At 36.4% G+C, this 27792-nt stretch overlaps 1 protein-coding gene across 1 annotated transcript in view; it reads left to right on the forward strand.

The window, feature by feature from the left end:
- The window catches only part of LOC123527485 (uncharacterized), a 72457-nt gene that overhangs the window by 25484 nt on the left and 19181 nt on the right, over positions 1-27792 (forward strand). Inside the window, exon 5 of the mRNA XM_053523437.1 lies at positions 24026-26917. Within this exon, the coding sequence (XP_053379412.1) occupies positions 24026-26655 (2630 nt within the window). The 3' untranslated portion in view covers positions 26656-26917. The remainder of the gene's footprint in view (positions 1-24025; positions 26918-27792) is intronic.

Consider the following 27792-nt stretch of genomic DNA (forward strand, 5'->3'; position numbering starts at 1 on the left):
GACTACAAGCATAATTTTGTGTACGAAAAAAAAATTGACCTTGACATTGACCTAGTGACCTACTTTCACATTTCGCAAGCAGCAGACTTCAAATTTGGACCACATTTATAGTTGTTGTGTACCAAAAAAACATTGACCTTGACATTGACCTAGTGACATACTGATACATTTCTCATGCTACAACCTTCAAATTTGGACCACATGCATAGTTTTGTGTATCGAAAAAAGCTTTGACCTTGACATTGACCTAGTGACCTACTTTCACATTTTTGAAGGTACAGGCTTCAAATTTGGACCACATGCATAGTTTTCTATTTCGAAATGAAATTTGACCTTGATTTTGACCTTGTGACCTACTTTCACATTTCTGAAGCTACAGCCGTCAGATGTGGACCACATGCATAGTTTTGTATACCGAAAAAAACTTTGACTTTGACATTGACCATAGTGACCTTCTTTCACATTTCTCAACCTACAGCCTTCAAATTTTGACCACATGCATAGTTTTGTGTACCGAAAAAACCTTTGACCTTGTCATTTACTTTGTGACCTACTTTCACATTTTCGAAGGTACAGGTTTCAAATTTGGACCACATGCATAGTTTTGTGTTCCTAAATGAAATTTGACCTTGATTTTGACCTAGTGACCTACTTCCACATTTCAAAAGCTACAGCCTTTAAATTTGGACCTCGTGCATAGTTTTGTGTACCGAAAACAATTTTGACCTTCACATTGATCTAGTGACCTACTGTAACATTTTTGAAGGTACAGGCTTCAAATTTGGACCAAATGCATAGTTTTGTTTGTTTCAAAATGAAATTTTACCTTGATTTTGACCTAGTGGCCTACTTTCACATTTCTCAAGCTACAGCCTTCAAATTTGGACCACATGCATAATTTTGTGAACCAAAAAAACCCTTGACATTGACACTGACCTAGTGACTTTCTTTCACATTTCTCAAGCTACAGACTTCAAATTTGGAAAACATGCATAGTTTTGTGTACCGAAAAAAACCCATTGACCTTGACATTGACCTAGTGACCAACTTTCACATTTTTGAATGTACAGGCTTCAAATTTGGACCACATGCATAGTTTTGTGTTCTGAAATGAAATTTGACCTTGATTTTGACCAAGATTTTGCAAATTATCTCCCTAGGGTCATATATGGCCCCGCCCCGAGGGTCACATAATTCATATAGACTTATACAGGGAATAGCATTTAAAATCTTCTTGTCAATAACCTACAATATTTAAATTTGGACCACATGTATAGTTTTGAGTGGCAAGATGAACATTGACATGAGTTGAGCTTGATTTTTACCTAGTGACATACTTCCACATTGCTGTAGCTACAGCTTTCAAATTTGGACCACATGCATTGTTTTTTGCACCGGAGAAAATCTTTGACCTTGATATTAACCTAATGACCTTCTTTCACTTTTTTTGATGGTACAGGCTTCAAATTTAGACCACAGGCATAGTTTTGTGTTCCGAAATGAAATTTGACCTTGATTTTGACCTAGTGACCTACTTTCATATTTCTAAAGATACAGCCTTCGAAGGTGGACCACATGCATAGTTTCGTGTTCCGAAATGAAATTTGACGTTGATTTTGACCTAGTGACCTACTTCCACATTTCTTAAGCTACAGACTTCAAATTTGGACCACATGCATAATTTTGTGTACCGAAAAAAAAAACATTGACCTTGACGTTGACCTAGTGACCTTTCATATTTTTGAAGGTACAGGCTTCAAATTTGGACCGCATGCATAGTTTTGTGTACCGAAAAAAACCGTTGACCTTGACATTGACCTATTTTCACATTTCTCAAGCTACAGTCTTCAAATTTGGACCACATGCATAATTTTGTATACCGAAAAAGACCTTGACATTGAGCTAGTGACCTACTTTCACATTTTTTAAGGTACAGGCTTCAAATTTGGACCACATGCATAGTTTTGTGTTCCGAAATGTTTGACATTGATTTTGACCTAGTGACCTACTTTCACATTTCTCAAGCTACAGCCTTCAAATTTGGGTCAAATTCATAGTTTTGTGTGTTCCTAAATGAAATTTGACCTTGATTTTTTCCTAGTGACCTACTTTACATTTCTCAAGCTACAGACTTCCAATTCGGACTACAAGCATAGTTTTGTGTACGAAAAAAAACTTTGACCTTGACATTGACCTAGTGACCTAATTTCACATTTCTTAAGCTACAGCCTTCAAATTTGGACCACATGCATGGTTTTGTGTACCGAAAAAACCCTTTGACCTTGAAATTGACCTAGTGACCTACTTCCACATTTTTGAAGGTACACGCTTCAAATCTGGACCACATGCATAGTTTTGTATTCCGAAATGAAATTTGAGCTTGATTTTTACCTAGTGACCTACTTTCACATTCCTCAATCTAATGCCTGCAAATTTGGACCACATTCAGTTTGTGTACCGAAATGTACTTTGACCTTGACATTGACCTAGTGACCTAATTTCACATTTCTCAAGCTGCAGCCTCCAAATTTGAAGCACATGCATAGTTTTGTATGCCGAAATGAACTTTGACATTGAAATTGATTTTGTGACCTACTTTCACATTTCTCAAGCTACCACATGCACATGTGTACTGAAATGAAATTTGACCTTGATTTTCACCTTCAGCTAGTCTTGAAATTTGAAATAAACAAAAATGGCTCAATGGTGGGCACCGAGATCACTCTGTGATCGCTTGTACTGGAGTTATTATGCTATTGTGCTATTCTGCCATTCTGCTTAGCTGTTCTGCTTAGCTATTCTGCTTTTCTGCCAAATTGCAAGAGTTATTCTCCTATTCTGCTATGCCGCCTTTCTGTTGAATCTATTATGCTATTCTGCTTTTCTGCCATTCTGCTGGAGCTATTCTGCTGGTCTGCAATGATGCCATCCCGCTGGAGTTTTTTGGCCATTCTGTCGAGTTATTCTGCTAGTCTGCTATTATGCCATTCCGCTGGAGGTTTTTTTCTGCTACTCTACTATTCTGTCATTCTGCTGGTGTTATTTTGCTATTCTGCCATTCTGCAGGAGTTATTTTGCTATTCTGCCATTCTGCTGGAGTTATTTTGCTATTCTGCTATTCTGCTTCTTGAGTTATTCTGCCATTCCGCTGGAGTTATTCTGTTGGTCTGCTATTCTGCCATTCTGCTGGAGTTATTCTGCTATTCTGCTGCAGTTATGCTGCTATTCTGCTATCCTTCCATTCTGCTGGAGTAATTTTGCTATTCTGCCATTCTGCTATTCTGCTGCTATTCTGCCATTCTGCAGGAGTTATTTTGCTATTCTGCCATTCTGCTGGAGTTATTCTGCTATTTTGCTTGAGTTATTCTGCTATTCTGCCATTCTGCTGGAGTTATTCTGCTATTCTGTCATTCTGCTATTCTGCTGGAGTTATTTTGCTATTCTGCCATTCTGTTGTTCTGCTGGTCTGATATTTTGTCCTTCTCGGTTAAATCAGATTAGTATGTCTAAAGTTATGTGCCCTTGATTGACAAAACTTACAATATTCTACTTTATATATACTACTTTAATATACTGCACTCTAGCACCGAGTAGTAGGATCAGAGTTAAGTGCTCTTGACTTTACAAAAGTTGCTGTATTTTACATTGTTTACACTCTAGCCCTTTCATTTCTTCTCCAGTTCAGGGTATATTTACATATAACTGTAAGAACTTGGATAAGTTTGGTTGTGAAATGAATCAGACTAGTGGGGCCAGAATTATGTGCCATTGATTTACAAAACTTTATTTATTTCACATTTTCTACCTTCTTATCGCCGTCATTTTTTTCATCAGTTCTTATAGTTATTTACACGGAAACTTGGTCAAGTTTTATTATAGGCTGGATTGGACCAGTACTACCAGAATAGGCCATTAACGGCCCTCGGACATGTAGAGCAGATTCGTCATATATTGGGGTCACTCTGTTAAGGTCAAGGTCGCAGTGGACGTAAGATGGAAATTCATTTCCGATACAAAACTTGAGAAGCATTTAATCTAGAACATTCAAACTTCATAGAATGATAGGACTTCTAGAGTAGATGACCCATGTTGTTTTTTAGATCACTCCATGAAAGGTAAAGGTCACAACGACCATCTGTCCGTCACACTACTGTTTCAATAAACAACTGGAGAACCATTTAACCTACAGCCTTCAAACTTCATAGGGCGATATGACTCACATAGAGATGACCCCAATCATTTTTGAGGTTACTTGATCAAAGGTCAATGACACAGGGGCCTGGACATGGAAAACCGTATCTGATCAATAACTTCAGAACCACTTCACCCAGAATGTAGAAACTTCATAAATAACAAACTTCATAGGAAGATTAATCATGTAGAGTAGATTACCCCTATTGCTAGTTTGGTCACCTACAATAAAGTCAAGGTCACAGCGACCAGAACATGGAAAAAGGTTTCCGATCAGTAACATGAGAACCATTTAATTCAGAATCTTCAATGATCCCTATTGCAGCCGATCATCAGTGTCCCTTTGATTTTCGCTCTTGTCGCCTATTGACTTCTTGCCTTCACCATTATGCATTGGGGGAGACATAAACTTTTCTTCGAAAGCATCATCTAGTTTGTTATGTCTTTCAGGTGTTCTCATATTATCAAAGCAGATAACTCTGAATTGATTTTATGTCACGTTTCCTCTCTTTCCCTTGAATTTAATTTTAACTGAATATTGTTTGATAACTACTTACCCGACTGATTCTAGATTTCATGTATATCTTCAACTGGACTCTGACAGAAACTTCACAGGTGTATTGGTCTTGATATGTAGATGACCCCTATTGTTTTTGTGGTCACTGAGTTAAAGATCAAGCTTACAATGACCTGAACATTAAAAATGGGTTTTAACTCAATAACTCGTGTAGGGTTTCACCTAACACCTTTTACCTTTAAAGGTTTATTGGCCGAAGACTTGCATGGGTAGATGACATGTATGGGTGTTTAAGACAAAGGTCAAGGTCACAGGGACCTGACTGTTGAAAATGGTTTACGCTTATCAACTGGACAAAGGTTTTTACCTAGGACCTTGAAACTTCACAGGTGTATTGGTCTTGACGTGTAGATGACACCTACTGACTTTAGGGTCACTGAGTTAAAGATCAAGCTAACGATGACCTGAACATTGAAAATGGGTTTTTACTCAATAATTCGTGAAGGGGTTCACCTAACACCTTATAACTCCAAAGCTTTCTTGGTCTTGTACATGTATGTGTACATGACATGTATGGATGTTTAGGTCAAAGGTCAAATTTAAAACTACAGCTGGACACAAGGACTGCTTCCACAGATATGGAAAGAGGTAGTCATGATCCCCATCCACAAGAAAGGGAAGGATGGAGAGGATTGTGAATGCACGCCTGAAGTGGTACATGGAAACTAACAACCTAGTCGCAAATCTACAAGCTGGCTTCAGACAATTCTGCCCCACTGAGGACCAGAGCACTTGTATTTCGCAAGAGATAGAGGACGCCTTCCAAGAGCAGAAAATCGTGCTTACAGCATGGACCATATCTGCAGCGAGCGTTTGAACAAGTATGGACTGATAAGGAGTGGAGTAGGATTGATTAAGTCAAACCTCTACATCAGGATAACAAGAGTCAGCTTAGAACATGCTGGCGGTAGAAAGTTCTTGTTGCGTCATGGTGTCCAACAAGGCGGAGTCTTATCCTCTGCACTCTTCCTGCTTTTCATCGATGATCTGGTGTCTCAACTACCGAAAGGAGTTAAGGCTGCTCTCTACGCTGACGATCTGGTGTTATGGTGTATAGAAGAACATGTCACAACAGCAAAACACAAGATGCGAGAAGCAATTAACAAGCTTTTAGTTTGGGCTTAAGATTGGTTTGAGGTCGATCAATACAAAGAAGTCGTCCACCACACTATTGTCCCTATTGTCAAAGCAGAAGGCGGGTAAGAATCAAGATAAGAAATACTTGGCTAGTTGAAGCAGACGAGGCAAAATACTTTGGAGTGGCCTTTGACAAACGGCTAACCTGGAAACCCCACATTAGTCAAGCAGACGGGAAGGCCCGTAGGAAGCTTGTCATGCTGGAACAACGTGGAGAGCAAACGGGCAAGTACTCTAGACAGTGTATCAGGGAACAATGAGACCCCATTTAGAGTATAGCTAAACTGCATGGTCCACTACTGCTAAAACTAACCAACAGGCTCTAGACAAGGTTCAAAACAAAGCATTGCGGATCATGACAGGTGCTTCAAAGTCTGCACCAATCTTCTTCATTGAGAAGCTAACAGGCAAACAGTCGTTACAAGACAGGAGACATGCAAAGGTCCTGCTTCAAGCAGAGAAGTTCAGGTCTTTTCCAGACCATCCCATGAAAGCCAAGTTGGATGGCTACACCAAAAATCGGAGATGTAAAAGGCCTGACCAGAAGCAAGCCAGGAGCCAGCTGCGACCTGGCCGATAGATACCTCAGTCCACCAGAAACTATATGGAGACATTGAGGATCTGTGACAAATCAGAAGTTTAATCGAGACTACTGGTCAGAAAGTGTAGTTGCAAACGAGAAGAAGAAGAAGAATTGTTACTTTTGTGAATAAATTTTTGTTATTGTTAATAGCTGCTGGTTAGTTTTACGTTTACTCAAGATTACTTATTTACTGTAGCAGTCAATGGCTATTCATAGACGTAACACAGTATAAACAATACCTAAAGTATTAAGTTTAGACGTTACTTTATTTCTTCAAATTTATCTTTGTGTCCCTCCGTGTGCTATTTCATCTCTTGCGGATACCTGGATCGTGAATATTACATCAATAAAATTATAAGAATACACAGAATGTAACAGAGTCTGTTTATAGGAGGTAAATAATGAAAGTGCAGCTCTCTTCACGCCCCTACCACCGGTTAAAATAGAATTCTACTACATAAATATTAAATTTATTCCATAATCCGAAAGGATCAGAAAATATAACAGCACTGAATGCATTATAACAACACTGTGAATAAAAGATTAACGTTATACTCTTAGTGACATATCAATATAAACTATGTATTTAATGAAAAATGTTATCAGTCCCAGACTACACAAGCAAGTCAACATGTAACAGTTTATCTACCTATCTATGGCGTACTATTTGGGTCGAAAGTTTCCAGGTACCACAGGTAGTAATAAAATTATACCTACAGGTATAAATTTATACCTGCGGGTATAAATTGGAAATGCACCCGCGGGTATAAAAATTGTACCTGCGGGTATAATTGAATACCAGTAAATATAATTTTTATACCCGCAGGTATACTTTTATACCCGCGGGTACAATTTTATATCCACAGTAAAGTTATACCGAGTATATTTATATCCCATGGTAATACGGGGTTATTTATTCCCGCGGGTAAACTTTTATACCGCGGGTAAAATTTATACCTCGGGTATAAAATTACCCGCAGGTACAAATTTATACTCGAAGGTATATTTTTATAACCCGGGAATAATTTTTACCTTGGGTATAATTTTATACCGTAGGTATAATTTTTATACCCGGGGTAATTAATATCCCGCGGTATAATTTATACCTCGGGTATAAAAGTTACCGGCGGGTACAAAACTATACCCGCAGGTATAATTTTTATACCCGCGGATACAATTTTATACCTGCCGGGTATAAAAGTATACCTGTGGGTATAAAATTACACCCGCAGGTACAAGTTTTATACCCGTAGGTATGATTTTTATAACCGCGGGTATAATTTTGTACCTGTGGGTATAATTTTATACCTGAGGGTGTAAAATTATACCCGAGGGTATAAAAGTATACCTGCGGCTATAAAATTATACCTACGGGTATAAAAGTATACAATTTTTATACCCGTAGGTATGATTTTTATACCCGCGGGTATAATTTTATTACTACCTGTGGTACCTTGAAACTTTCGATCCAAGTGGTACGCCAAAGCGTACCATTTGGGTCGAAAGTTTCCAGGTACCACTTGCAGATATAAATTTACACCTGAGGGTATAAATTATACCTGAGGGTATAAATTGGAAATGTACCCGAGGGTATAAAAAATGTACCCGCGGGAATAATTTTATACCCGTTGGTATAATTTTTATATACGCAGGTATGATTTTATACCCGCGATTATAATTTTACACCCGCAGGTATAAAAATTATACCTGCGGGTATAAAAATTGTACCAGCGGGTATAAGTGTATACCCGTAGGTATAACTTTTATACCCGCAGGTATACTTATACCCGCGGGTACAATTTTATACCCGCAGGTATACTTATACCCGCGGGTGAAATTGTACCCGCAGATATAAAAATCATACCTGCGGTTAAAATTATACCCGCAGGTACAAAATTATATCCGCGGGTATAAAAATTATACCTACGGGTATAAAAATTGTACCTGCGGGTTTAATTGTATACCTGTAGGTATAATAGGTATAATGTTTATACCCTCAGGTATACTTTTATACCCGCGCGTACAATTTTATAAAACAATTTTTAAAAATAATGACTGTGCCTTAAACGAGAAAACAGTGGGCATACTTAAACAAACTGCAGTCTAATAGCTCTACCTATTCTTTGAAAAGTCGAGCTACAAAAACCTTTATTTTTCTTTCTTTTTTTAAAAGCTGCAGACCTACCTTTCTCATGCAGTGGTTTAATTTTTGCCATAACTGAGATTTCTTGCTTGCAGTCCAACCCAGAAATATGAAAGTTCACCTTTCTACTACGAAGACAAAAAAAAAACCCGTCAAGTTCCCTTAAGTTTTACTGCACGTTTCGATATTACCAGAAAATTTGGCTGTGATAATCTTTAATTTACTACTCTCGCACGGTATTTGTAGCAATAACATGTTTTATTATACCTCACTTTTGTCTACAATGATAAAATCCCATTACCCATAAAAGAGATATTATGACTATCAAACACATTTTCAAACTTTTTGCCACGTGACCGAGCGAAAGTGACTGTCAGGTCATGTGACCGCGCTGATATTTTGAATGTCATATAAGGGCAAATAACTGCTTCAATGTTTTCAGCCAAATCATGAAATGATTGCCTCCCTTGTACACATATAGTAGTGACGTCACTGTTTAATGTGAAAACAGACAATTCAGACAAAAATTAAAACAGTTGAATTAAATGAATTAAAAACTTTTTTTTTTACTTTTTTATGTACTTAATTTTGTTCGGTATAATAAAATAAATATCATATGGCAGCGTGTGTGACATTGATATTGTCAACCCTCGAAACAGAATGTCACCACTCGGCTTTCGCCTCGGGTGACATTCTGCCCTCGGGTTGACAATATCAATGTCACACACGTTGCCATATGATATTTATATAATATGTTACTTTTTAGAAAAGGGGAATCGGGTTATGAAACCATTGTCCGTGACAAAATATTGTATTACTTTTGAATCGTATTGACTATAAAGAAAACCCTGATTTACCATGAAGTAAACCCTGAATTACCATTAAAGACATAATCGACTTTTCCGATAATGCTCTATTCATATAGTAGTCGCAACTTGACCGCAATGGTTGACCTTAGGCTGATTATTCATATCGATTATTTCATTAGTATGAATAAGGGGTGCTTAGGGTATCCATGTATATTTATGCAGTAAGTCTGTATATAATGCACTCCTTTTCAATAATAGGTTGTGCCTCATTATGTATTACAATACAAAGGTCAACCATCGGGGTCAAGTTGCATCCACTATGGCAATATTGTCCGTAAGTATTGACCTGGCACTCATTAATCTTCGCCAATATTTTTTTGGGTGTTTCCGCTAATTTACGCAATATTAGTATCCTGAAAGTATCTACATTATTAAAGTAAAATGTGAAGTTAATCAATGACACGGTGGCGTAGAGGTAAGGTGTCTGACTAGCACGCGCGTTACCATGGGTTTGAAATAACTTACTGAATAGGTCTTTTTTTTCAATTTAATGCATTGTAAGGTTATCGTTTACATTATTTTATGTGTCATATTTCATGAATTTTCTCTTGTAATTTTTTTTTCTGGAACGTTGGTGACAGGTAATTTGTCTTTGTATCTAAGATACTATTAAAACAATTTTATTCCGCTTTTTTACAACGGGAAAATATGATTACTCCTTATAAATGAACCATAAATACCACGATACGTTTGATCAAATGAGTAGTAAGTCTGCATATAAAATTTGGGGAAAAAATATATGGTCGGTCGTAGGACTCGAACCCACAATCTTGATATTGGCAGGTAAACGCTTTGTCCGTACAGCTACCTGCACATGCGACAGTTTATCAATTATGAACGATATATGTAATATTTAGTTAAACGCTATTTATATTCGGACACCGAAAATTAATTTACGGAAATACACGGAATATTCATGAGTGCCAGGTCAATACTTACGGACAATACAATTTTATTGCAATAACGATATTATATTATTAATTGTATTAACAGAATGTTTTCTCGTAATAAACGAGATATGAGTCATAACGAGTAAAGATCTCGTGCTCATGTGATACGGGTAATATTCTTCAAATATAATTGATAGAATATCTCGTAATTACGAGATAAGAACGATTGTTTTGTAATAATGATATAAAATACATACATTTTAGAAAGACATTGTCTTCATCTGGACCCGTAATTTATCAAATTACTTGATTTATATAAAACTGCAAACTCAGCACGTACAAAGCATGGACAACTATTGATACATACATCATACGGCCAAGTTAATGATTTTACTTTTTGCAAAGACACTTCAAAATCATAAATATGACAAAACGAGATATGTTCGAAACTTTCCTAAGAATCAGCACTGAATATCATTAATGTTTTTTATACGCCCGAAGGGACGTATTATGTTATGACGCTGGTGTCCGTCTGTCCGTCCGCCTGTCCGTTAGCAATTTCGTGTCCGCTCTGTAACTCTTGAACCCCTTGAAGGACTTCAAGGAAACTTTACACAAATGTTCACCACACCGAGTCGATGTGCAGAACGCATGTTTTGGATGTCTCGCTTCAATGTCAAGGTCACGCTTAGGAGTCAAAGGTCATATCAGTTTGTTTTGTGTCCGCTCTGTAACTCTTGAATCCCTTGAAGGATTTCAAAGAAACTTGACACAAATGTTCACCACACCAAGACGACGGGCAGTGCGCATGTTCCGGATGACTTGCTTCAAGGTCAAGGTCACACTTAGGGGTCAAAAGTCATATCAATTTGTTTCGTGTCCGCTCTCTAACTCTTGAACTGCTAGAAGGATTTCAAAGAAACTTGGCAGAAATGTTCACCACATTGTAACGATGTGCAGAGCGCATGTTTCGGAAGACTCGCTTCAAGACCAAGGTCACACTTAAGGGTCAAAGGTCATATATGACTTTGCTTTGTGTATATTGCTCTGCATTGCAGTGCTATTTTTATTTGGGAGATCTCTTTTTTGTACTTAGTATATTTCTTTTTAATTACTTTCCTTTTATGTTACTATAAATAGCTTATTTTGAAACTTTTTTATTATTGGCCGTAGGGAAAACCCGAGACCACTTTTCTGTGGTACAACATGGATGGTACCTCCAATTTTAAGGTTATTTTCACATACCTGTACCTGATAAGGATTTTTTTGTAGACTTTGACTATTTCTTTTGTGGACTTAGATATTTTTTTGAAGTTTTCCTTTTGTTGTTCCAGACCATTGGGGCTACAACAGTCAAGTTTTTAAAATTTTGCTCCCATCCTATGATGCAAGTCTTCGGGCGTATATTGCCCCGCTTGGCGGCGCTCTTGTTTTAATTGCAATAAACATTTATATGCAATCTTATTTAAACTCCCTTTAACTTGGTAGTTTTATTTAGCACAGAGACACAAATCAATGAATTGGCTTTGCTTCAAAGAGTATAATATAAGAGACATTATAAGATATATCACGACAATCTTGATTTTTTTCGTGAGGACCGTGTTTAAGTTAGAGAAAAGCCTCAAACTATCCATTATAAGAAAGAATGGACAATCTCGGCGAACGCGAGCTCACATTTGCATACTTATGTGGCTATAGGAACAATAGGTAACTGTACTTTTTCTTTGATGTCATTCATTCCGTAAGGCTTTTATGTGGCTATTTTTCTCTTACGTGGCTAAAAGAACAATAGAGAGAACAAAAGAGTAACCACATAAGTATCCATATGTAGGAACGTCCGCCTCGATGTGTCCATTCTTTCACAAAATGGAGTTTTCGGCTTTTCTCCTTTACATATATAATTATGTAAATGATATTATGCCACGCTAATTTATTTTAAATTTGAAATAGTCTTTCTGTTTGCCTAGTGCGCACTTGTTTTCTGTCGTCGTTTATATAGAGTAGACTTTGAAATTCTCGAACACATTAATTATCTCATAAGCACTAGATAACTGGTTCACCTGAGCCACCATACTTCAAAGTAAACTATGTTCAAAATGCACGTTGTTCTCTTCATGGTGTAAACCTTTAATTTCACATGGTGAATTAAAGTGTAAACAATGCTGATCGCAAACGAACTATGTTGGTTTTCTCATGGCGCGGCTCATATACGTCTCCTTTTAATCACATGTGGATTTTGAAATTCAGTGCAGTTTGAGTACCTATACTATTGATTTAAATTTACAAATGCATTCCTAATTACAAAGGCATATTGCACGTGTTTTGTACATGGAAGGTGGAACATTTAGGAATAATGAAAACAATATGCCACTGAGCAAACATAGGAATGCTTGTAGTCTTACCTTGAATTAAATTCACCTTTTGCCAGCAAATATTTTTTTCATTCATTAGACGGGCGCTGGTGCTTTTATGTTTTAACGTGTCTTTGTATTTTTCTATGATTTCTATGAGAATTTCTTTTTCGAAAGTAGTAAATCACCAAACTAACACGTTTTATATATGTAAAAATACAGCGAAACGGTCCGATGACTGTATCTACATGTTCATACTGTGTGACCAAGGCTTAGCTAATACATCGCAAATATACCCGCCGAGTATTAGTAAAAATCCGTTAGAAAACAAGGTTGAGCGATGGCTTAACTAATACTAGTTTAAGCCTTTCTTAGTGCTAGAGTTGAAAAACTGGCCAATAGTTCCCGGAATAGTTCTAAAATGGTTTATTTTGGGAATTTGGGTATTATTTATATATTCAGTACAATGTGCAGTAGCCTATATAGAGAGATTTTGGAAATGACTGAAGTTGAATTTTGTTTTTGAAACAGTTTTGATCTTTCATTAATAGTTGGCCAATTTTAAGTGAAAAAGCTTTCCTGTCCAAGAAAGGTATATAAAGTGAAAATCTATGTATACCAGTTTACACATTGCGTTTATTCTTCAAATGTAAAGAATTGTTTAATCATATTTTATTGCTTATTAATAGTTACATTTATAATAACAAATATAAAAAAATGTACATGTACAGCCAAAAAAATAAGCAAATGGGTCGGGCCACAAGTTCTCACAACATCAGTAAACGACCCTACCAAATAGAAATAACATAATGTAAGTAGGCGGAGGAAATAAAATAAATATGCGAAGTTGTATTATTAATATTGAAATAATTTGTAATTGATTGATGGAGAGAGAGAGAGAGAGAGAGAGAGACAGAGAGAGTTGGTGCTTGTCCAGCATTGTAAAGTGCCGTCTATTAGTTAATATATTTTCATAATTAAGAAAGTGTCATTAGAATCTGCCTGTCTGTTTAATATAATTTTGAACTTGTAGAAAGATGAACGTGTTTTCATCTTCCGTATATCGATCATTCCAAAATAGAATTGTTTGTAGGTTTAGAGGATGAAATTTACGTGTCTCGTGAAACAAAAAGATTCTCTGAGTATGATAATTTCTACAGTTAAAGACAAAATGATTGGCGACCGCATTCACATGAAGCATTATTGCGTTAATGATTGTTAGAAATATCAGCATTCAGGTTACTACAACCGTTGCGTATGCGTGCGTGATATACAGAAAAGTTTTGTTTGGTCACCAATACAAAAATATTTAGGAACTAATATCTGCTTTATATTTCGCTTTCAATCTGGTTTTGAAAATATTCAATGAATTTGAGTTTTTTAATATCTTTTTCAAGATTATTCCATAGAGAAGTAGCAGATGGAATAAAAGATGAATTATATATCTCGGTGCGGCGTGCTAATGTCACGTAGTCATTGCTATTACGAAGTCGGTATGAGTTTGATTCGGATACAGTTCCAGGAAATAAATCAGCAAGATAATCTGGAAGTTTTCCTTCTCTTGCTTTGTATACAGTAGTTAGCTTTTTAATACGTCTGTCTTTTAATGAAACCCAGCCTATTTCTATTATTAATTTTTCAATTTAGTCCCGTGACAACTTTCGCAGCCACATACTGCAGTAGATTGCTTCTCATATTCAGACCCACCCATCCCATACAAAAGAAGCATACCCTAATATGGGTCTCAAGTACGAAATATATATCTGGTTTAGTGAATTACGATTTATTTCAAACTTTAAAGCTCGCACAGATCCAAGATAAATTTTCAGTAATGTCGTTAACATAGATTAAAAAGAAGAGAGGTCCAAGCACTAAGCCCTGGGGAACACCAGTTGTAACATATTTCGTATCAGAAAAAGATGTTCCAAAAAACACTTTTTGATTACGTTCTTTAAGATAGTTTTTAACCCGTAGCAATAGATTATCATTAAAGTGGCATTATGCGCATCTAATACTGCATATAGTGTGTTTTGGGTGAGTGTTCTATAAAAGCAATTTTCGGTTGCTGTGCATTTAGATGTGTTAAATTAACGATAATGCCACATTAGTTTTTGAAAGTGGTGCTTTGAAGATAAGAAATCGGACGAATAAAATAATAGATATTTTTTCAATCTTCTGCGCAATGATCTTCCTTACCTGAAAATGGAAATTTCTGAAGTATGAGGGAAGCAACTCCTGCTTGCATTTTGACGTTTTTTAAAAAGACTGCCCCAGTCAAATAAGAAAAATCATATTTGGAAACTTATTATTTTGTACTGGTAACAGGAAGACTTTGGTATGTTGGGTTATAAGCTATAATTTCATCCATCCTTTTTACATGCACATCTATTTAAGCTTGATTTTTACTTGAAAAATGCACATAATTCCACTTTGAGGTGCTGGGCAATAAAGTGATATTTTGTTTAAGTTTGAAAATCAGACCCTCGTGCCATACTCGATCAAACGCCTTTGATATGTCACAGAACACCATACATGTCGGTATTTTAGAATGGAATGACTGACAAATTTGATTGTAAATATCTATTAACTGATACACTGTCGAAGACCTGGTATGAAACCTGATTGCTTTGAGCACAATAAATTATTTAAATGTAAATGGTTATAAAAATGTTTAAACATGATTCTTTCCATAACTTCCCCAATGCAACTGATAATTATAAGCGAAATTGGCCTGTAGTTAGAGGGTGCATTTTGTTACCTTTTTTAAAAAGCGGCTTAACTGTAGCCGACGTCCATATGTTCGGGTATTCGCAATCGCGTAGGGACCTGTTATACAACATGCTTAATGGCTTATTAATAGTATTCTTACATTCTTCTAACATCCTATATGGCTAATTTCATCCGGGCCTGACGCTTTATTAACTAACAGAACTGATATAATATCAGTAAGTTCTTCTTCATTTATCACGAATTTTTCTAATATATTCCTATATATATAGTTTTCATTGTAAATTGAGGAAGTTTAGATTTAGAAGAGTCGACTGTAGAGATTGAAACAAAATAATCATTTAATCAGAAGTAAAATATAAAGTGGTGTTGTTTACGAATAATTCAAGAGGAGGAATAGCTTCACTACCTTTGTTTTGTTTAAGTAGCATTTTCACCATTTTCCAATAAAATCTTGGGTTGCTTGAACTAGTTTCATTAAGAGTAAATTCTAAGTTATTGAAAAATAGTTCTTTCGTAAGTTACTCGCTTTATTGCGTAATTAAGTGTACTGTTTCCTATCAGATATATTATTTATAGTTATAGCTTTTCGTTTCAAAAATTCATTCGGTCTTTTTGTCGAGTCACACGACGAATTTCAGAGTCGTACCATGACTTATCATTGGGTCTTATTGTGATATAACTGGCTGGAATGCAGTTCTTCGCAAGTTCAATAAATTTGTAAGTAAATGGGCATGACGCCTCATCAATAGTATTTGAATTTATAGATGATCAGTCAGTATTTCTAATCAAATCATTTAATTTACAGAAATCTGCACGTTTATAATTCCAGACACGCCGTTTATACGGGACTGAGGAGGGTCGGTCAAATTTAATGCAAATAAAAATACCTAAGTGATCACTGATGTTTGGCGGAGTATCAAATGTACCATGGTGCAAAACTGAAATATCATTTGAAATAACAATCGGATCAAGAAGAGTTGTAGACAGGGGAGTTATTCGCGTTGGTTCTGTTATAACATTAACCATGTCGTTTAACAGTAGTATATCTCTGAATTTATGATTGTTCAAATTTAGTTGGTCCTCGTTGATGTCACCTACAATCAAGACTTTGTTGCTTAAATCAAAGCCTTTTCAATAGAAATATATTAAATCTGTCCCAAAAATCGACAGTATTATTAGGCGGTCTGTAAACTGTAGCAATTAAATATATAAGCCGCGCCATGAGAAAACCAACATAACTTGATCCGCGCAGTCTGGTCAGGATCCATGCTGTTTCGCTTTAATAGCCTTAATTGGAGAAATGTTACGAACAACATGGGTCCTGACCAGACTGCAGCGGTTGCGCAGGGCTGGTCATGGAATCCAAATGGTCGCAAAGCACATGTTGGTTGTCCATGCACGCTATATTTCATTTCGACATTTTACTTTAACACACAATGATTCAGGTAGATTTATTTCGAGATCAAAAATTCTACTAGATATAAGATGTTCTGTGACATTAAAAGGCCTCCTGAATGACCAGTATTATCTTCGCGATAAGGCTCACAATAGTTGTCTAACTTCGAAATTTCTATGTAAACTAAACTATCTAAATGAGTTTCAGTAAAGCAGAGCAAATTAAAATCTAACCAGTTGTCTCTTGCAAAATCAAGTTTGTTTCTGATACTTCTAATATTTTGTTGAAAGACCGACAAACAGTTCTTATTGTTTATCGGACCAGGATTTACTTCAACATTCCCTGGTAATATCAATATTTTTATCAAGATAAAAACATATTCAACATTCAAAAACAAATAATCGTCTGCTGGAATAAATTCTCTGATAGCAGCATGGATAGTTCCAAAGGATGCTAAAATTCCATTTTGTAGATTAACAAAATTAAGAAAAAATATTGTTATTATTTGTCTTATTAGACAAAAGGTACCACGTATTATTTGTAATAAGGCATTAACAATGGTTAGAATTGGCTGGCTGTGAAAACGACATATCCCCTTAATTTTCTGAGTACTATTGTAAAAAAGACCTATTGCCGCTCGGTGGACATTAACTAGTAAATGGATAGAGAGATATGTAGAAAGTATAGTTTGTAGCGCTGTATTAGTCGTAATTCATTTTTATGATCGCAGGCCCTAAGACGCTGGACAAGCAGAACAGAAGAAAATATAGAGAGAGAAAATATAAGAAAAAAATGTACATGAAAATAAGATCATTCGACATACACAGATGCCGCATGTTATAAATAAACAGGAACTGCAACAGTTGGAAAATACAACATTACAAGTGATACATAAAAATGAGCAATTTGACGACTGTATATTATCTCAAAGACATAACATATTCGTTCGCTCTTATACCAAAACATACAAATATACATACACACACATAAATAAATATACATCTGTACATATTTACATAATCATACTAAATTCATAGCTAGATGTACTGGCCAGATCAGAAGAAAATGCTTGTACAGTTCTATAACCACCAAGGTATTATAAACCATGGGTTGAAGGTGAAAATATACTAACCCCATTATCGCGTTTTTCATACCTAAACACGCAGTTCAGGAAATTGTGTATATGTTTTAAAACAAGCCCATAATTTATCTTACCCTTTGTGACATATCATTGTCTCAATATTCCTATTCAGTGATGCTCCAGTTATTTATATGCTTTAGTCAACGTTTACATAGAAAAACTTGCGTGAACTCCTAATGAATATCTGTATAGAGGTTCCTCGGCCAGTGTTCAATGTTAAGGAAATGTAACACAAACAGACACAAAACGATGAAGATTATTCACAGTTTTACGATAAGACTCGAAATGAGAATGGAACAGATTGATATGAAATTGAATTGAAATATCATTTGGATATACATCTATTACTGTTTATTTATTCTTTTGCATATTTATACTGCATATATAACATTTTTAAGCTACACGTGTAGTAAAATTGAGACTGACATACATTTTCACATCAGCCAATCAGAATGGTTTTGTAATCTAGAACGGAACTTCACCAGGGAAGTTCAAGCAAGTTTTTTTGTGTAACGTTGAAAAACAGTAAACTACATGTTGTTTTTCTAAGATAAGAAGGACTGAAGAAATGTGACCGGTACACAATGGAAGATAAATTACCACTTGTTTAATATCAATAGTACACATTTACTGAACTGCGTGTTTTAGGTATGAAATACGCGATTGAAATGGGTTAGTATATTTTCCCGTTCACGACCATGGTTCTTATAGAATACCTAGGGGTAGGGTATAACATGTACAGAGGCATTTTCTTTCTGATCTGGCGCCAGTGGCTAGATGTACTTATCTTAACTCAAGGAAGGGAAATAAATCTGTTCAATATTAGAAGTGAAATAATTGAATTAGCCTCCCTTAGACCAGAGTTTTCTCTAAATATATGACTTGGCGATCTGCACTGATATCACGGACAAATCTTGATCAAGTTTTTAATACACACACGTATATAAATATACATCTAAACATATTTACATATATTTTACCTAATCATACACATATACCTATTCTAAAGTGATAGCTAGGTGTACTTTATAGGTATTCTTATACGTAAGTTCTAACTAACTCAAGGAAGGAATACAAGTCTGTTCAAGGTTTGAAGTGTAATAATTGAATAAGCTTCCCTTCGACCAAAGTTTTCTTTGAATATAACACTATCAGCGATCTGCATGGATATCACGGAAAAATCTTGATGAAGATTTTAAAAGTGTTCTACATAATGAGTGTGTTAGAAATGGAAGCAAGGAGTTATAAAAAAGGGAAAATGCTTTCTTGGAATTATGAAGGTGCTCATTTACTTGTTTTTTTTTTTTTTGTATGATTTTGGGGCATCCATGCATGTACGTTTACTAATAATGTGGAGTGTTGAAATACATTTTACACTTTATGCTTATGATAAATGTGTAAACATGCACATCGCACAGTGACCTAACACTTCTTAATACTTTTACGGTTTTCTCATGGATGTAAATAATGCTCTTATACATAACAACTATGTACATATGTTGTTACACGGACATTTAATTTGAACTATAAAACTTCATGAAACCTGAAATCATGAAATATGAAATATTCTACTATAACTTGTATGGTGGCATATTTCTGCCATGAGATAGCTAGGTAGGTATAAAGATAATTTTGTAGACTTTCCAGGAAATGTTCTCATTTATCTAATATTGTAAATTATCGCAATAATATTTCCAGGAAACCTACGACTATTGAGATAATCATTTCAGAACATTTCGTTTTATGAAGATAATTTTTGAAGTATCAAGAAAGCTACATAGTTAGCTCGTGGCGGAAATACGCCACCATAGACAAGCAATGCTTCAATTATGTTGTGGCCAAGTAACATCAATTTAAGAAGAGGACTAGAGACAAGCAAATATCCTCCGAGAGCCACATGTGTGAGATAGAATTGTGCATGTGGTTTTGCAGACAAAAAAAACGCGATTTTTAAAGTATTAAAACGTTCTTTTAACCTCGTTTAATTCCTGTCATGGAAAATATGAGGAAGTCGTTTACCTTTTCTCCTTGTTTCTATTTATACCGATTCAATAAATTTTGACATCTGTCAAGCGACACTATTTATAAACCTGCTGTTTCTTTCATTTAACGCAAGGTTATGAATTAATTTAGTCAGCAGAACATTGTAAATAATTACTCAAACAATTAAATTACCATGATTACGGATTTAAGGTATGTAGAATTTACGGAAGAAACGACACGGTAATTTTTCTGTAAAAGAAAGTTGTTTGATTCGTCGCATTGTGTAAATATTGCATATGTAGGCGTTGGGACTAAGTGTCGGCTGCTAAATAGAAAAAAAAAAGATATTTTTTATCGGTTCTTTTTTTCCAATTTACTTTTGTTGTTTCGAATACCATTTACTTGAATCCGCAATATAACGATAAACAAATGGGCATGGATCTACGCGTATTAGCTTTTTTAGGATTTACAACAGTAGCAATGGTAGGAACATGCATTGTCAGTGGCAGTGTAGTTAGCAATGGCAGCAGTGGAAGTAGGAACATGCATTTTCAATGGCAGTATAGTTAGCAATGGCAGCAGTGGAAGTAGGAACATGCATTGTCAGTGGCAGTATAGTTAGCAGTGACAGCAGTGGAAGTAGGAACATGCATTGTCAGCAGCAGTATAGATAGCAATGACAGCAGTGGAAGTAGAAACATGCATTGTCAGCGGCAGTATAGTTAGCAATGACAGCAGTGGAAGTAGGAACATGCATTGTCAGTGGCAGTATAGATAGCAATGACAGCAGTGGAAGTAGGAACATGCATTGCCAGCTGCAGTATAGTTAGCAATGACAGCAGTGGAAGTAGGAACATGCATTGTCAGCGGCAGAATAGTAAGCAATGGCAGCAGTGGAAGTAGGAACATGCATTGTCAGCAGCAGTATAGTTAGCAATGACAGCAGTGGAGGTAGGAACATGCATTGTCAGTGGCAGTATAGTTAGCAATGACAGCAGTGAAAGTAGGAACATGCATTGCCAGCTGCAGTTTAGTTAGCAATGACAGCAGTGGAAGTAGGAACATGCATTGTCAGCAGCAGTATAGTTAGCAATGACAGCAGTGGAAGTAGGAACATGCATTGCCAGCGGCAGTTTAGTTAGCAATGACAGCAGTGGAAGTAGGAACATGCATTGTCAGCAGCAGTATAGTTAGCAATGACAGCAGTGGAAGCAGGAACATGCATTGTCAGCGGCAGAATAGTTAGCAATGACAGCAGTGGAACAGTGGAAGTATGAACATGCATTTTTAATGGCAGTATAGTTAGCAATGACAGCAGTGGAAGCAGGAACATGCATTGTCAGCGGCAGAATAGTTAGCAATGACAGCAGTGGAAGCAGGAACATGCATTTTTAATGGCAGAATAGTTAGCAATGACAGCAGTGGAAGTAGGAACATGCATTGTCAGCAGCAGTATAGTTAGCAATGACAGCAGTGGAAGTAGGAACATGCATTGTCAGCGGCAGTATAGTTAGCAATGACAGCAGTGGAAGTAGGAACATGTATTGTCAGCGGCAGTATATTTAGCAATGACAGCAGTGAAAGTATGAACATGCATTGTCCGCGGCATTATAGTTAGCAATGACAGCAGTGAAAGTAGGAACATGCATTGTCAGCGGCAGTATAGTTAGCAATGACAGCAGTGGAGGCAGGAACATGCATTGTCAGCGGCAGTATAGTTAGCAATGACATCAGTGAAAGTAGGAACATGCATTGTCAGCGGCAGTATAGTTAGCAATGACATCAGTGGAAGTAGGAACATGCATTGTCAGCGGCAGTATAGTTAGCAATGACAGCAGTGGAAGTAGGAACATGCATTGTCAGCGGCAGTATAGTTAGCAATGACAGCAGTGGAAGTAGGAACATGCATTGTCAGCGGCAGTATAGTTAGCAATGGCAGCAGTGGAAGTAGGAACATGCATTGCCAGTGGCATTATAGTTAGCAATGGCAGCAGTGGGTGGAGGTAGGAACATGCATTGTCAGTGGCAGTAAAGATAGCAATGACAGCAGTGGAGGTAGGAACATGCATTGTCAGTGGCAGTATAGTTAGCAATGGCAGCAGTGGGTGGAGGTAGGAACATGCATTGTCAGTGGCAGTATAGTTAGCAATGACAGCAGTGGAAGTAGGAACATGCATTGTCAGCGGCAGTATAGTTAGCAATGGCAGCAGTGAAGGCAGGAACATGCATTGTCAGCAGCAGTATATTTAGCAATGACAGCAGTGGAACAGTGGAAGTAGGAACATGCATTTTCAAGGGCAGTATAGTTAGCAATGGCAGCAGTGGAAGTAGGAGCATGCATTGTCAGCGGCAGAATAGTTAGCAATGACAGCAGTGGAAGTAGGAACATGCATTGTAATCGATGTATAGAGAATTAGCAATGATACCAGTAGCAGTAGAAGCAACTGACATTTGAAGTCGCAGAGTAGAGAATTGGCAATACTGTAGAAGCATGCCGTTTATAGTTACATTACAGACACTTAGCAGTGACAGCTCAGGCAGTAGAAATATGGAATTTGTAGTCGCAGTATAGAGTTAGAAATGACAATAGTGGTAGTATAACATTTGTAGTAACAATACAAAGAGTTGTCAATTACAGCAATGGTAGTAAGAACATTGTATTAGTAGTCGGACTATAGAGAGGTAACCATGAGGTAACCATGACAGCAGTAGCAGTACAAACATTAAATTTGTAGTCGCAGTAAAGAGAATTAGCAATGACAGAGGAAGCCTTAGAAACATGGCACTTTTAGCCAAAGTATAGTGAGTTTGCAATGGCATCAGTAGCAGCAGAAATACGATATTTGTATCGAGGTATAGAGATTTAGCAATGACAGCAGTATCAGTAGACCGTTGCATATAATTTGTAATCGCAGTACAGAGAGGTAGCAATGCCATCAGTAGCAGTAGAACACTGCATTTATAGTCTCTGCTCTCAGTATATAGAATGAGCAATGACAGCAGTAGCAGCAGAAAATTGTATCCGTAGTCGCAGTAAAGAAAGTTAGCAATGACAGCACTCGTAATAAGAATATTGCATCCTTAGTCGCAGTAAAGAGAGTTAGCAATGACAGCAGTCGCAGTTTGAACATGATATTTGTAGTCGCAGTATAGAATTAGTTAGTAATGACAGCAGTAGCAGTAGAAACATTGCATTTGTAGTCGCAGTATAAAGAATGAGCAATGACAACAGTCACAGTAAGAACATTCATTCGTAGTCGCAGAACAGAGAGGTAGCAATGACATCAGTAGCAGTGGAAACACTGCAGTCGCAATATAAAGACCGAGCAATGACAGCAGCAGCAGTAGAAAATTGTATTCGCAGTCGCAGTACAGAGAGTTAGTAATGACAGCAGGAACAATAGAAACATTGCATTCATAATCACAGTATACACAATTAGTAATGGTAGCAGTCGCAGTAAGAACATTGCATTCGTAGTCGCAGTAAATATAGTTAGCAATGACAGCAACCCTAGTATGAACATGGTATTTGTAGTCGCAGGTTATCCACAGTTATAGTTGTATATAATATAGGAGTCGCTGAAACATGCACTTGAGAGTTTCAATTCTAATCGGCTTACGTTAAGTTACATATGCTTGTTATACTTATAAATGCTATAAATGCAGGGTTCAAAACATTGTAATTGTGTTTGATGTTCAACCTTAATTTTAAACTACGACGATAATTCACATATGATTAATCTGACACGAACACGTACATATATAATATATCCATTGCGCGTGGTAATTTATTAGGCCTATACAATCAGATAAGCGACAATGAACTTCTTCTTGTTCTTGTTAACAAGGGCAAGTGTTGCATAACTTTTTAAGATAAAAACAACAATCCATACATACTTCAAAGAAGCTTATATAATGATTACTTTTGTTTTACCCTTTAAATGTCTAGAAAAAAAATTTGTCGTAAAGAGAATAAAATAATTTGTAACACACGTACACATATTTTGAACGATGTTTGCATGTTTATATTTCAGACCTGAAGGAAGATTTGATAGCTCTCTACAGGGAACAGTATCATAGCCTACCTCTTTCACCTTTAATAGAAGAACAAGACACTCCTCTGCTTAAGTTTTACGTCATGCCAGACATCAATTCAGTGGAAATCCAGAGATCGCTCGGAGGTGGCAATGAAATTAAGTCAGAGGTTACCTCACTTCGTGATGTGTTCTACAAGAAAAGCAAAACGTGTCGTGAAATTTACCTTACAGCAGATGCTGGGCTCGGGAAAACTGCATTTAGTAAGCGACTCGTTTTGACGTGGTGTCAAGCCAAAAAGCATATCGAAAGTGATCAAAAATTCTTAAAGGAGGAAGATATTCAGGCAATGTCAGAGTTTGAATTTGTGTTCTTGTTGTCATTGCGCGATTGTTCTGAGGAATGCGGCATTGATGAGATGATCGTTAAACAAATAATTCCGCGGCTGGCACACACTTCTGTAACTGTAAGCGACATAGAAACTATTATTTCTAAGGGTAAAGGCTTAGTAATTCTTGATGGTTTAGATGAATGGACACACCCTGAAACCACCTGTAAGCTAGGACCACGTGACATTCCACACAGGAAAGCTAGGGAATGTACAATCCTCACAACAACTAGACCATGGAAGCTGAGTGTTATCAATTTAAGATTAAGTCAAATAGATCAAAAGTTGGAACTTGTCGGGCTTAACGAAGAGTCAGCCTATGAATTAAAGAAGAATGTGATTTCACTTTTGTCTGAGAAACCTCAAATTGCAGATGAACATATCGATAAATTTGATTCTGCTGTCGAAGATAAAGGTATTTCAGATTTGGAAACTATTCCACTTTTATTGATGTATCTTCTGTGTTTATGGTGTGATGAAATAGATCTAGGAAGGTCTAAATGTGTGATATACTGCCAAATTGTTGAGCTGCTCCTAAAACGAACCTTTAGAAAAAATCCACAGTTACAACAGGCGCGCAAACCACCCCGAAGTGATATCCCGCAATTCTTCAGTGAACTTGTGCATTGCAAGAATTATTACACACTTCTGCAAGCTTTAGGACAATTAGCATTTGAAACATTATTCAGTGAAAAACATGAAAGCACGTTGGTATTTAGTCCATTAGTTACTGAAAGGTATCTCAGCACAGACGATATGAAATTATGTCTTGAATCAGGAATATTAACACAAAGTAAACAAGAAAAGTTAACCAGTCGAAGTTTTAAAGTTTCTTTTGTCCACAAAACTGTGCAGGAATATTTCTGTGCACTGCACATTAGCTGCCAAAATGAAAATGATGTCGAAAAATTAATGCAACAAAAATTCAGCAGTGTACAAAATATTCTTGATATGTCGACAGTGTTTATTTTCATCAGTGGAATGAATGCAGAAATCATGTCTTCAATATCACGCGAATTAATGTCTGTAATCAGTGAAGATCAAATAACGAGAACATACAGATCTATGACAGTTTACGATTACAGGTACGTTAATCCTCTGAAAGACATACAAAACATGTACATTTCTTGTTTGAAAGAAAACACGGACAACACTTCTCTTTGTTTCCAGGATTTTATCATCGATAGAGAATGTCAACAAGAAAATCACTTCTTGAATTTAAAACAGCTGGTGATACACAATAAAAGAAATATTATGTCATTAAATATCAAAATAGAAGGCATTCGTTGTTTACGTGAACTTATCGATCAGTGTGAACTTGATGACCTGCACAGCGTCAAGAAAATATATTACCGAGGAGAATGCAAGGAAGCGGAAATCATTCGGTTGTTGACAAACAAGTCGTTGGAATGTGTAACTGTTGTATCACAGACATGGCAAGGTAATAACTTTATACCCGAACGTAGTTCTTGTTCCAGTGAACTGTCTAAAACATTTCAGAATATTTCTCAGTTACGAGCAATTCATATCAATTGTTTCGAGATGGAGCACGATGTGCTGAAGGAGTTTCTGAATTATATTATAAACAGAAAATCAATGGCGGAGATTAGATTGTACAACTTACACTGTGTCACACACGATATTTCCTGCGGAGAAATGAATTTGGACTTTTCCCAGCATTCAGATCTAAGGACGTTAGGATTGGGCGCTATACCTGTGTCACAATTAAAAGTGAATGTATCGTCGTTAGAGGATTGTGAAGTAGGACATTTATCTAAACCCGGTCTGTCCACGTCATTGCTGAGAGAGCTGCCAGCAGCCAGTAAACTACACACATTTAGGTGTGGTGCTCTAAAATCTTCCGGTGACATTGAAACATTGCTGCAGACATTACCATTGTTAGTTCCAGTGAAAGAAGTTGGGTTGGCGGGTATCAACCTAGGTGAAAGGTCACTGTCTCTGTCACCGGAAATGGTGAATATACAGCTTGTTTACTTGTGTGAGGTAACAATGTCTGGTTCATCATTACGTAATCTAGTTAAGGTAGTAGAGAAACTTCCACACTCAGTGACAGTAATAATGCGAGCTTGTAATATAACACCGGAAACAGAATTTGCAGACGTTAAAAAATATATAAAAACATCGAGGAATTTCGTGGTCACGTTTGATGGAATCAATCGGTACGGCAACAAGTACGTGTTTGAGTTTCAAACAACTGAAGCTGGAAGTCGAGTACATTAAGTTAACCAGGGAACTTGGACTGATAGTGTAAATATTTTATAATCATTACTCATTAAATATATGTAACATAAAACACAACACATTGAGTCATTGACATGACATATGTCATGTATGTACAGAGTTAAAAATAGCCGTGCTTGCGAGTGAAATAGACACGAAAATCAATTCTAATTCACAGATAGGAAAACGAGTTATTAAAATAGTTGTGCATAGATTATGAAGAGGATGGACGTTCTCATATCTACATGGATTTATTACACAAGTAAGTTATTTTATTTGTTTTTATTACATTAAATAATAAATTTACTATATTTTTTTAATAATTTTAGAGAATTGAAACACGTTTATTAGGATTTGGGCCGAGAAAGTTACTGAAACTTACTGAAAGAGCTTTCATAATTTGAGAAGAGAATTTGTTTAAATCCATAAGTCTATTTATCAAAAAGACCCCCACCTGTAATTATGAAAAAGGCTAATCTTTTTATTTAAAAAAAAAATTATGTGATGGCGCAAGCGTCTTTCCACCTGTTCGTTCGTCCGTCATAATTCTTGTCCAGAGTATAACTTTATATAAACAATTTAAAATTTTAAAGTTGACTTCAAACTTAAAACATAGGTAGATGGCGATGGTACGATGTGCAGAGCACTTGAACAGGCTCTGTAGGTCAAAGGTCAAGGTCACAAATTGAGCTATTTAAAAGGTCACAATGTTCATCATATTTTCATTATTTTGTGTCTATATGCATAACTTGGCCAGATGCATAACTAAATAACCATGAAATATATCGACTTAAAACTTGGCATGTAGGTAGGTGGTGATAAGCTGATGTGCATAGCTGATAAATCGGATCTGTAGGTCAAAGGTCAAAGGTCAAGGTCACAAATTGAGTTCAAAGGTCAAATCAGTCCATCATATGATTGATACCCATTCAAAATGACCTAATGACAAGTTACATAACTCTAGCTTTTAGAACTTCTTTGTCAAAAAAAAAAATGCCCCTTTTTGTTAGCTGGTTTTGGGATATTTTTTGACGGCGCGTGCATCCGTCCGTCCGTCTCTCCGCTGTCGATCATTATTCCTGTCCAAAGCATAACTTTATAACCATTAAAGTTATTGACTTTTATAACCCTTAAAGT

Source organism: Mercenaria mercenaria, chromosome 14, assembly GCF_021730395.1.
Source record: "Mercenaria mercenaria strain notata chromosome 14, MADL_Memer_1, whole genome shotgun sequence".
Taxonomy (NCBI): domain Eukaryota; kingdom Metazoa; phylum Mollusca; class Bivalvia; order Venerida; family Veneridae; genus Mercenaria; species Mercenaria mercenaria.